The 12,936-nt window shown below is 46.0% G+C and overlaps 1 protein-coding gene across 1 annotated transcript in view; it reads right to left on the minus strand.

Moving 5' to 3' along the window:
* LAMC1 (laminin subunit gamma 1) overlaps nt 1–12,936 on the minus strand; it is a 70,420-nt gene that overhangs the window by 12,430 nt on the left and 45,054 nt on the right. Inside the window, exons 3-14 of the mRNA XM_064454402.1 lie at nt 10,907–11,037; nt 9,302–9,468; nt 7,978–8,166; nt 5,826–5,943; nt 5,628–5,726; nt 5,388–5,524; nt 4,385–4,507; nt 4,108–4,297; nt 3,733–3,845; nt 2,199–2,420; nt 1,916–2,104; nt 245–490 (exon numbers count right to left, since the gene is read on the minus strand). Of these exons, the coding sequence (XP_064310472.1) occupies nt 245–490; nt 1,916–2,104; nt 2,199–2,420; nt 3,733–3,845; nt 4,108–4,297; nt 4,385–4,507; nt 5,388–5,524; nt 5,628–5,726; nt 5,826–5,943; nt 7,978–8,166; nt 9,302–9,468; nt 10,907–11,037 (1,924 nt within the window). The remainder of the gene's footprint in view (nt 1–244; nt 491–1,915; nt 2,105–2,198; nt 2,421–3,732; nt 3,846–4,107; nt 4,298–4,384; nt 4,508–5,387; nt 5,525–5,627; nt 5,727–5,825; nt 5,944–7,977; nt 8,167–9,301; nt 9,469–10,906; nt 11,038–12,936) is intronic.

Genomic DNA, 12,936 nt, shown 5'->3' on the forward strand with positions numbered 1-12,936 from the left:
ACAGGCCTGGATCCAAAACACTTGACAGCCCAGCCCCTGCACCACACAATGCTTTTGCTTCGATGGCAGTAAGTGCCCACAAACAAGCATTTTAGCAAGCTACAACCACCAAGCTAGGATAAAGCCACACATCACTGCTGACAGGCATGAACAACAGCCTGATGTTGTGTCCTAACAACACATCAGAAAACTGCATCTCTTGGGGACAAAACCATTTCGCAATGCAAGAGGAACCAGCTCGCACCTCTGCACTTGTCAGCAGGATCAGGGGCCAGCGGGTTCCCGAAGAAGCCATCTTTGCAGCGGTCACAGTAGAAACCAGCAGTGTTGTAGATGCACTTAAGGCACTCGCCCGTCTGGCGGTCGCAGTTCCCCACGGCGTTTGGATCGATGTTGTCGTTGCACTGGCAGAGGCGGCAAGGCCTCACAGCACCGTTTTCACCCAGCGGGTCTCCGAAATAGGCATCATCACACAGCTCGCACCTCTTGCCTGGGACACAACAGAAACCATGTGTTGTAGCAGAAAGCCCTTTACTGCCATCTCACCCAGACCCCTTTTGCAGCCTCTTCTGAAATGAAAACTCTCCAGCTTCCTCCCCTCCAGCTTTCATCCTTCTGTTGGGGCCAGAAAGGTGCATGAAACCTCAAACGAATCCCTCCCCATCTCTAAATTTAAGCCGCTTTTTCACTGGAACTTTGCATTACTAATTATTTATTCTTCTCTTTTCCTTCCTATCCCTTTAAGCCAAACCTATTTGTTGTAATCTGTTGTTAATTTAAGAGTCGGAGCAGGTAGAGCTCCATAGGGCATCACTGCTCCGGGAAGCCCTACTGCCAACAATATCTGCCAAACCTCCACATGCAGCCACAGAAGCATCCAACTCAGCAGCTCCCTACACTTACTGCAGATTTGACCTCCCCAGCCAGCTATCAACTCTGTTTCTTAGGCAGTTCTTGCACACACAAACCCTCTTTTCCCTCACTTTTCTCCTGACATCCCAAGAAGGCGCCGGGAGACAGGAGGAACCCTTGTGCGATCACATAGCTACAAGGAAAAGATGAGCTTGTACTGAAACCTGAGCTGCAGGGAACCTGGACCCTGGGACTCCGCTTTGGTTTGTGAAGCAACGGCACCCACAGGAACCCCCCACCAGCTGCCTCTGTGCTTGGTATGGGGCTTTTCTAAGCATTTCAAGCATTTACAGGTATTCTGTACTTCAGACTCTGCCATGCCAAGCATAAAATCAGCAGAGAGCATGAAGGCTGCCAGCCATCCTAAGGCTTCCTTGCTGTTTGCAGGCAGAACAAAAGGCTCTCCTTAACGACTCAGGTACATGCTCAGACTTCATGGTTTATCGCCAAAAGGAAGAGATCTGTACCTGTTCACGTAGTTCTCTTTAAAACTGCTGAGCATAAATTTGGTCTTGTACTTTTTGGGCAGTGTTTGTGAGTCACTGCAGCTTTCCCACTTTTCCTGGGGAGGGCACTGGCCCTCCCCTGCAAGCATCCTGCAGTGCCTCTCTGACAGGCAAACTGCATCTTCTAATTTTATTTCAGTCTGACTTGCCTTCCTGGCTCTTTCAAATCTATCCCATTTTCTGCCCAACACCATGCAATTAACAGAGCTCTATTAGAAGCTAGCACGGCTCACCCACATAGCACAGAAACGTTCAGACTTTACACAGATTAAGCCTTTGTTTCCCTTTTGTTCTCGAGAGACAGGCACAAATAACATGCGTAGCCCTGAGCCTCGCACAGGACAGAAAATAGGGCTGAAGAAGGGAGAAGCATTTGAACCAGAAGACACAGCAGCTTTCAGTGCGCTCACTGTGGGTCAGAGCCCCAGAAATAGCAGGAGACACATTTCCACAGGCGTATCAGCTGTAGAAAAAAGACTTTACATATAGGAACACACCTGTAGTGCCAGCCTGGCAGCTGGTGCACACAACCTCCTTTGTGCGGGGCACGATGGCACAGCTTGAGCTGCCTGGGCATGGGCAGGGCTGGCAGTCTGAGGCTGTGCCTGCTGTCGCATCTCCGTAATACCCATCACTGCACTTCTCACAGTGAGACCCTGCCGTGTTATCCCTGCAATTGCACACACCTGGAATAGAGAGGGACATGGCTTTTCCTTCATCACCCAACCCAGAAAGAAGATGCACCCTCTTGCTGTTCCCTGTTTTATCAGTCCCTCTTACCAGTCTCGGGCTCACAGGTCTCACTGTGCCCGTTGCAAGTGCAAGGCACGCAGGGGCTGTAGGGCCCGAGGCTCGGCATCTCTCTCCGGTATCCAGAGGAGCAGCGCTCACAAAACTGCCCCTCGTATCCCACCGGACAGGAGCAGCTCTCCACCCAGGCTGCAGGCACACCGGCTCCAGGGCGAGCACTTGTGATGGTAACATCATCCAGGTGGCCAGCGCCTAGAAAGTGCCAAGAGGGAAATGCTTTATAACCACAAAGGTTCTCACCGCTGCTTCACTGAACACACATCTGAACAGTACAAGAGACAGACAGGTGGATGCTTGCAGCTGGTAAGGAGAATCAAGAAGCAAAACCCTCCAGGGAAGTTTAGGCAGATGAGAAAAGATGTGGTATATATCATGAAGGGCAGGTAAATTGAGAATAACAGTACAGTGGAGGATGCTGAGAACAGCATGTGAGCAAGTATAGTCAGTTAAAATAAGTTACATTTTGCATGCATATGGTTTCAATTTCCAAATCAAAAACCAAAATCAATTCCTGTCTTTCTAGGGAGGACAGACCATCTCTTTAATACACTGTCTCTAACACAGCGTCTGCGAACCAAGCCCCAGGGCAATCTCTTCAGCTATCCCTTGCAGGCCATTCCTTTGTCTGGCATTTGAAACCTCCCCCCTCTCCACGCAACCCCTTTCCCTGGAGCAGAACTGAGCTGGAACACAACATAGCTGGTTTTTAACTTATAGCAGTGCTTTTGTACCACTGCAGCAGCTCCAGAGCACCAAGCAGAGCCTCAGCTCCCACATTTTAGCAGCTGCTACAGCACTCAGGGGATGGCTTGCTCCACACCTTTCCTCCCCTCCGTTTCACAACCCCACATTCCTCTCTACAAGCCACCTCTACTGAAAACACCTGCAGCTTTCCCACTTTCCCCAAATCCAAGTTCATCCTTAGCACTTGTCTACAAAAATCCTTCTTCACATGAAAATACCCAATATATACACATTATTTTTGCTCCTAATTTGTGCCCGATTTTTATTAACCCTTATTACAGGGAACTTTAAGTGAAGTGATTCTATGAAGTTCAGCCCAGGCAGTACTTTCAAGACCTCATCCTTCCCATTTGTCATGCCAAGGCAAGACCAGGGAACAGGGGGATGTAACAATTTCCAGTGTAGCAGAAACTGAAGCCAAATGTTGTAAACTCCCTATATCTCCCCTATCATATCCTTCAGGACTCTGTGCTATGTATTTCTACCGATCTGGAAGGCATCGGCTGGGCAACATAGCAAACCCCCCACGTTTAGAAGCAAAGAATCAGCAGGTCATAGGTGCTCAGCTTCCAGACTCAAAGGCAGGACCTTTCTCCCCCAGCTCCCCTCCAGGAGGTCCAAGAGAAGGTGTTATACAGGAAGACTAGACAAAAAGCAAACAGCCTGGGCTTTGCCAAATAATCTGCCACAGCTATTTACAACGAAGCCCTACAATAATGCAACCTGAGCACTAGATGAATGGGTCTGCCCAGCAACTTACTTCTCTCACTGTACGTTCCACGGATCTTGATGGAAGTCAAGTTGTGGAGAAGCTTCTGGAAGTCAAATGCCGTAAGAGTTGGCCGCCATGGGTAATCTGTAGCCTCGTGAAGCCTACAGAGAAGAGCCATGTATCATCAATAAAGCTTTCAGACACTAACAGCTGTGCTCTTTTAAACCACCCTTTCCAACAGTGGTATGCTATTGCAACATACTTTGCATACACTTACACAATGCTGCCAGGTAGCAAGCTTCAAATTAACCTGATAAGACCACTCTTCCAAGTTAAAGTTAATGCTGTTTATTTTCTCAAGAGCTCAGAGGCATGATAGGATAGGTCCCAGCTGCTCCCCACACACCTGGAGAGTCCTCTCACCTGAAGGTGTAGATCAACGCGTTCTCACTGGGGTAGGGGTTGCCCTGGGCAATGAGCGGCACTGACACTCTCAACCCAGCCCCTTCCAGCACCAGGTCCTCTGCAGAGAGGCGTGTGTCCCGTCTGTCCACACGGAAGGAGAAGGTTAGGTTTTGCCCATAACTCAAAACCTGGTTGCCCAAGAACTTGCCTAAAAGGGGAAGAAATCCTTACAGTTAGGGGACAGAACAGAAAGGGCACAAGTAGCACACAAAGCCTCACTTCTTGAATGACCTACGTGGTGCAACAAAATACATGGGGAAGTAGCTGTCTGAGATAACAGAGATATCCTGGGTCTCTGCACTCCACTGGAGTAAGACTTCCGAGCCATCGCGCTGCTCAGCACGCCACTCATCCTCTCCTGAAAAATCAAATGTGCAAGAATTAATGCCCTTGGAAGACATACCTTTGCACACACTTCTCATGTCATACTGCAAGCTGCTCATGTATAATTAATCTATAGTCTGTACATCAGCACTAACAGGCTTTAGAAAAGTAGCTGTGCAGAAGAACGCAGATAGCAAACACCACATTGCCAGTTTATGCCCCTAACTTGAGTGTGGACGTGAACCCTCTGAACTTTGAACCCTACGATAACTACCTCTTCAAAATCTTCTTTTTTAAAGAACTTAAGCAGGGACAGGAAAACCTGCAGTCCCCTACAACTTTATCTGAGCTTCAGCCTTCATAAAAACTGTTATCCAGTGGAATTTTAATTAGAAAGGTGTTCTTTTCAGACTATGCAGCATGAAAACATGCGTATGCAGGAAATTGACTGTATGAAAAGATTTCTCCTGAGCCACATAAACCCCAGATCTATAGTGATTATAATCCTCTCAATCAGAAACTCCTGTTTTGGTTCCAAAATTAAGAAAATGCCCCCTTGCCAGCACCTCTCTCAAGCTACAGAAGGCTTACATTCACAAATCCTGCTTGCACCTGCACGGTGTACGTTAGCACTGGGTGCCCAAGACCAGAGCTGTGAATTCATCCTTCCCTAGTTGAACAAATGAGCTGCTAACTGGGAAGCTCCCAGTAACTTCAGCACTAATTCAACATTTCCAAAAGAGGGATCCTGGACCTGCCTACCCAAGGTTTGCGATCTTGCACAGGGAGGAAGGAGCGGGGCGGGGGGGGTTGGGTTTCGGTGTTTTTTGGTTGGTTGGGTTTTGGGTTTTTTTAATCACTTCTGACTTGACACTATAGCCCAACCTGAGATACAAAGGAAGGCTCAATTTTACCAAACTGGAAGCTAGAGGTGATGCTGTAGATACTGTAGCCGATGGCATTGGTGCAAACTGAAGAGTGTCCAAAACAGAAGCAGGGGGTACAGCCCCTTGGATTGGAGGAATCCAGATGGAAAAATCCAGGTTTGCATCTGAAGATGTGAAGGAAAAGAATTAATTTCCCTGCTGCTTACCTCAGGCCATTGCTTGAATGTTTGTCATTCTTGAAACAAAGCCACAGGAAGAGAAACTCACCTCTCGCAGTGGAAGCCTTCAACATTGTCCTTGCATGTACACCGTCCTGTCTCGATGTTGCATTCCCCTGTGCTGCCAGCCATATTGCAGGAACAGGGCCTGAAAGAACCAGGAGAGGGGATAACTCATAACAGTCACACAGAAAAAGCTTTAAAAAGTTGCCTAGTTTTTCTTTTAGAAAGCAGTAGTACCCCTTACCTGCACCCAGCTTCGGAGAGGGAGTGGAAACCTGGCTGGCACCGATCACACTTCTCACCCATCACGCCAGGTTTGCAGCTGCACTGGCCATAGCTGTCACACTGCGTGCTGAGGGAGCCTGCGGGGAGAGCAGGGACAGGCACCTCAGCAGACCCACTCAGCTCTATTAGCCTGCAATTTTTTCAACTTTACGAAATGGGCAAGAAATATGGGAAAAGAAAGAGGGAAGCATAGCTTCAAGTCAATGAGTGACAGCTTACCTAAAGACTGCCTCTAGTTCACACAGATTTTTTTTCCCCAGCAGCTCTAGAGACATGAATCATTATCTACTTCCAAACTATGTTCAGCTTTAATTATTCCTACCAACTAACCTTTTTACATATGAGTTGAATTTAACTTCAAACTGCATTCTCATCCTTATTCCCGTTTTGTCCTCAACGTTACCTTTCCATGCCTCTTTAATTCCATGCCTGTTCTGCCCTGCAATACATCATTTCCAAGATTTTATTCCCTGAATCCCTGTGTTCTCCCTAATCACCACCTCCCCTTTGGCAGGGCATATCCTCACCTCTCCCCTTCACGCTCAGATTTCCTCCCTTGATTGCCAAATTGGATTTAAAGACTAAGCTACCTCCTCAGAGGAAGACTCTGTGTGTCATTATTAATCCTAATAAACTCTTCAGCAAAACTCTCATTTTTGACAGGATGTTTTCCTCAATACTGCTCTTTTCAAGTACACTTGCACAGAAAGCAGCAACAGGTTTCTTTAATCTGTGGCTGACAAAATGCTTTCTCTGAAGCACCGGAGTAGCTAGCAGCCTAGGAGTTGTCAGCACTGTAAGAGTTAACTACCAGGAGAAAAGTATTTTAATATACAGAAATAGTTGCTTCTTTCCACTTCAATCCACACCAGAAGATTACAGCGAAGTGAAGAGTTATAAGATGATTAGGCTGGACAGGACAGAAAAACTCACAAAACCTTTACCATATACAGCCAAAGTTCAAATCCCCTTTGCAGTCCCACTTATGATTATTTACGAAAAAACAGCACTTGGACAAAAAATAGCAATCTAAACCAATCCAGGGGCTTCAAACGTGGCCAGGGTGCCAGTGTGCCACAGAATACAAGCTAATGGCTAAGTTATAAAGCCCTTTGAAATTTATCCTTGAAGACCTCAGAAGTCACCTCCCTGCCTCTTCTTGACCGTCTCAGCTGACACCAACCCTCACCCCTGTTAAAATAAGGTCTGACACGAGAACCTGGGAAAGCAGAGGGAGGAATAAAGAGGCCTTTCTTGGTCAAAAGTTTCACAGCTGTACAACTCTCTGACCAAATTAGACAGGAGACGTACCCTGGCAGACCTCTCACTGGCTGCTTTTAGGGCATGCTGCAAGCTATTACTTATTCCAGCTACTCTATTTTGGAACCTCACATCATACCTTACTATCTGTTACCCTTTTGTCTCCTTCCCCCTTATTTGCTGTGGGCTGGTGTAGTTCAGGGATCACTCCATAAGGGTCATGTGGTTCCCTTGATGACAAAAGATCTGTTCTCCTGGCAAAATTCCCCCTCCCCTTTTTTTTTTTTTTAAAAAGGAGTTTAACTACGTATTTTGCATTTACATTGTTTTTCCTCATCCCCACCCCCTTTGGTGTTTAAGGTTTCACTGGTTTGTATTTATAGTGCTTGGATATTCAGTAGGAGAAACTGATGCAGCCGAAGTTCACTACAATTCTTCAGTATGAAGAACTTCCAGAAATATCTGCTCACATCATCTTGTTTATTAAGAATTTAAATGAGGTCTTTAGTACTGGGAGCATCCAGGGTAACACATATGCAGTGGGTGGGGGAACAAAACAACCAAAAAACCAGAAAACAAACCATATATTTCATAACAGATTTGAAGGACTAAATGCTGCAGAGATGAACCATCTGCCCCTGCCACCCCAACCCCAATTAGATCCAAGGATAATTTAAACCAAAATACAACTGAAAAAACATTTCCTTCATGGGGAAAAAAAAAAAAAGAAAAAACCAAACAGAAACCCCCTCTCTTTACCCTGTAGTTTGCAATTACCTCCATAACTGAGAGAAGAGTTAGCTTTTGTGCATGGAAGTTTGCAAGCAGAAACATTTGCTGCCACTACTTACCGACTGGGTTGCAGCTGCAGGGCAGACATCCCTCCTCATTCCCCAGGCGATAGAAGCTGTCCCTGCACCTTTCACAGTGGGCACCGTCAGTGTTATCCGAGCAGCCCGTGCAGTGACCCCCATGGCCCGTCGACCGGTACAGCTCAGGGTCAAAGTAGCATTCCTGTGACCTCCCATTGCAGTTGCAAGCTGCAAAGACAAGGGTACCATCGGTGAATAGCACGTGCGGCCACCCTATGCCAACAGTCACAAAACCCACTAAGCAAAGCTCAGTACTGAAGTGTTAGGGGAGCCGGAGAAGGAGCCTTTAACCATCCCCAGACCCATGCACAGACCCCCCTAAGGCACTGTGCATCAATGAGAGGAAAAAGGGGGAAGCATGGTTTTGTGGTGGTTGAACCTGGGGAGGGTGAAGAAAGGCTGTAATGATGAAACAGGCTTCTTGAGACCACTCTCACCTACATCCAAAAAAACCCCAGCATTTTCTAACCTACTCCCTTCCACATTGGGCTGCCATTTGCAGCTGAAATGCCACCCTCCCACACAGCAACACCGAGTTCAACCATGCAAGCAAGCATAGGAAGGTAACGGCGAGGCAGACTCCTTGCTGTAAGGAGAGTTTCTCCCCTGGATTGCACATCCCCTCCATCTAGGAAGCAGGAGACCCAGGTTTCACTGGCCTGTTGAGGGAAGCCACAGGTCTTGACCAGACAGCTGGGACCAATCAACACACACAGAGATCAGACAGGAAGAAAGCTTTTCTGTCTGAAAAAGCTTCCCCATAAAGTAAACTACCAGAAGCTGTGGTCTGCGACACAAAACCAGGCCAAATAAATTGGCTCTCTGTCAGAGATCTACATTTGCAGTCCGGAACTGTTGCAACAGCCCCGAAATTGGATGAAATAGTCAACAAGTAACTGTACAAACCAATAACCCAAATACAAGAGAAATCAGCAGATGCTACATGAGGAGCTTTTTAAAGGGCAATTATACTCCAATGTATGTACCTAATACAGATTTTTTTCTATGGATCCCATAATGTACAAGCCTGTACATTTTTGTGGCATGTTTCCTAAAGGGTGCTCCCATCCCTCTCCAGAAAGGAGATGCCCCTTTCTAGGGATCTACCAGAAAGTTCCCACAGGATGGGAGTGGAATGACCAGCAGTCTCACAAAATCTCTGCTGAAAAACACCAGAACCATGCTTAACACTGGCTAACTGCAACTGAGAACTTAAAACCACACAGGACCAGCTTCTGGATGACCACAGAGGCAGGGGGCCCAACCCCTGAGAGGTTTTCCCCTCAAGTGTGGCCACACATACGCAAGCATTCATTGGCGCTCTCTGCTGTTGCTCTCCTCCACGGACGGTCATTGAAGAAGGGAAGACATTTTTCACAGTCAACCCCAAAGGTGTTGTGTTTGCAGTTGCAGACCAGCTTCCCAAGCTCATTCTTCACGCACTCACTTGCGTGCCCGTTACATTTGCACCTGGTAAATGAGAGACAAGGAACAGGTATTTAAACTCCAGGGATCCAGGTCACTCACAGAGCTATCCCAAAACCAGAACCCAGATCTGAAAATCTGAGGTAAGACAAATTCAAAGGTAGATGGTCACAACAAAATTGAGAACACAACTGCTGTTGTTCAGCCTGGAGAAGAGGAGGCTCCAGGGAGGCCTTACTGAGGTCTTTCAATATCTAAAGAGGGGTTACAAGAAAGATGGAGAGCAACTTTTCATCAAGGCCTGTAGTGAAAGGACAAGGGGCAATGATTTTAAACTGAAAGAGAGTAGGTTTAGATTGGACGTAAGGAAGGAAAGTTTTACAATGAGAGTGGTGAGACACTGGAACAGGTTGCCCAGAGAAGTTGTGGATGCCGCATCACTGGAAGTGTTCAAGGCCAGGCTGGATGGGGCTTTGAGCAATCTGATCTAATGAAAGATGTCCCTGGCCACAGCAGAGGCACAAGGTGGACTGGACGATCTTTGAAGGTCCCCTTCCAACCCAAACCATTCTATGAAACAAACAGGTGTAGCATGCTCAAGGTAGGCATTTAGAAATGTGAGAGCGTTAACCAACTCCTTCATAGTCTGTCACTAAAACAGAATAAGCTGAGTAGGAGAAGCAAAGATTTTGTTGGCTTTAGGTTAGTATATTCTCCATAGCTTCTCCCTCATGAGAGTCCAGGAAAAGGCATGCATGCTGGTCGCATGCTTGTATCAGTAAGAAATTAAAATAGCACAAAGGTGACTAATACAGAAGACCAGGGACCTCCACAGTTTGGTGGTGCTGCCAATGCAAATCCCCATGTTGTCAAATTCCGGTCTCAGGACTGCTCTCTGCAAACAGTCCAAAACACTGCACTAGTTTCAGCTCTGTTATTGAAAAACATTTTATCATCAACAACTTAAGATTTAAGCATTCTGCAGTATGCTTTGGCAAGAGGAATAGACAACCACGACGTTCTACAATGCTTCAGATCTTCATGGGAGATTGCTTCACATATATTTTGGGAGCTGAGACATTGAGATTTTCTATTGACTGTTATTCTAGGCTACAGATACAGGCAGAAAACAGTAACACATTAAAAACGACACAAAGCACAGGGTAGAAAAAAGCTAGGCGTTTTTTGTTTTACTTTTTTGTCACTTTTCACCCTCTCTCCTCCCAAATCACTTAACATTTGATCTAACCAAGGAAGAAAAAAAAATGTATATATATCTGTCTGCCCTGAAATTATAGCCACAAGAGGTTATAAACAGTATTTGCAAGCTTCATAAGATTCATTCTACTGCACTTTTTTGTTTAGGACGGTCAATAAACACGGGAGACTATTGGTACCATGTGAGTACAATCAAAATCTTTAAAGCACTCTAGTAATCCTGACCAAAAGCTTAAGTAAGTACAGAGGTTTATTGTCTACTCACCTACCACCCACAGCAAAATCAGAAATCGCATAGTAATAAGACTTGAGAACTTTTGGGTCATTGAAAACTTCATCTCCAAATGTGTTCAGACGATTGAGGGTCACTCTAATATCTGTAGCTGTCACCCATTCCTAGAGCAGACAGAAATCCCATCAGACTAAACATCAAACATCCCCCTCAAGAGCATACCAGTGCCGTGTCATTAGCAGTAGTATTTACAAAGTCATTCATCAATCAGCAAGTTCCTTCATCATTTTCCCCTCTGCGCCTCGGAAGCTCACACATCCCTGCCCAAGAGGCCTTACACGACATCCTCTTGGTTCGAATGTGTTTTCTGGACCCTGCTCCTCTCTGGGTATCCTTTCCAATGCCTCCTCTTCACATCTTGACTGCTCTCAGCTGGGAAGCAGTGGGTAACCTCTCCAGCAAAAAGTGCAGTGCAGGCAATTATCCAAGCTTGTTAACTGTACATATCTATCTGACTGCAGTTTTCCTTCAAAGCTATACAACACCAATGGGAAAATCTTTAGGGTACACTTGTCTGCAGGCATATCCCATCAGACAAAAAGACACAGATAGACAGACGAATGAGGCTGGGGAGGCTGAGGAAGAAAAACAGACAGGCAGAACTGACTTACAATACAAGAGCTTTTCATAATATTTACACAGCATCTTCACCACAGTACCCTACCCCACCCCCCTCCAGCAACAGCCAGCAAATGTAGCCTGTCCCCAAACTTCACGTCACCTTCAGCCAGTGAGTGCCATTAGTACCTCCTCATTTTTGTAATTACAGCTTTTGCACTTCCTTCCTTCCTTCTTGCACTTCCTTTCCTTCCAACACCATAAAAACAGGAAAAACATCCTTGTATGTACAATTTGCACTGCCGCTGCATTGCTGCTTAGCCAGTGCAGTAAGATGTTTTGCTGAGTTACAAACACCAGCATAAACACATGGAAATGCTGAGCACAAAATACACATTCACTTCAGTTCCAAAAATCAACACCAGAGGTCTGTAAATATTTTAGGAAATCGGTGGTCAGGTGTCTTTTCCTTACATAGAGGAGTTTATCAGAGAATTGTGTGTCATATCACTAACTTGAAATCCCTCTATTCACCTTAATGATTAGACCCTGTTGTCTACAAGGGCTAGCTACACCAACAAGATGGCCAAACTGGTTTTCTCCCCTCCCTTTCAGTTCTCCCTTTCCCATTAATCTTTATTTTCGTCTACAGAAGTGAGCCCCACCAGATTCTGCTTTCCTGCCCACTAGCTGGGGATCATGTCTCAGTCTGCTCCTGCTACTCTAAGAGGAAAGAGAAGAAGTGGCAATCATAGCTCTAACAGGAAGGTGACAAGCCCCAACAGGGCAAACCCCACAGCTTTAGCAACTTATTGCGATATAAGCCAGAGAAGTCATCAAGCAGCATACAGAAAGTGGCCAATAAACTGGACAAACCGGTGCTCCCAGTATGCTCCTGACCACTGCCCAACTGGTGTGGTGAATGGTAACAACAAAAAAAACCCCTGACCAAACCCTCTCCCCAAGCCACTTCTAAGAGAAACCAAATACAGTGGATAAAAATTGAGATCCCTCACCCCCCCACGAATCTAAAAGAATAGGTTACGGTTTACAATACCCTTTATTTGTTTAGAAGAATCTCACATTTCTTAAAATTTTGTGCTCAAAATGTAACACAGCTGCCTCAAATATTCATTTGACTTAGGCTTTACCTTCCTCTGCCCTTATATCTGAAAGAGCAGCAAAATGCCCACAGCTGCTTTCTAAGCAGGCAGAGATTTGCATCCATCCTCTAAACACTTCCATGGTGCCTCATGACAAATCATCCGTAATGCTGCTGATTTTGCTTTTTGTACCACAAACGTACTAACAAGAGAGGCAAGAGTTTAACTCTTCCTTCAGAAGCATCTTGTTTGATTGTCCATCCCAACTTACATGTGCAAGGGCCTTTCAGTATGAATAAGGGCTGTAGTGCAGCCATCCGTCGGCACAAAGCCACCATCCAC

This window comes from Phalacrocorax carbo, chromosome 6 (genome assembly GCF_963921805.1).
Source record: "Phalacrocorax carbo chromosome 6, bPhaCar2.1, whole genome shotgun sequence".
Lineage (NCBI taxonomy): Eukaryota > Metazoa > Chordata > Aves > Suliformes > Phalacrocoracidae > Phalacrocorax > Phalacrocorax carbo.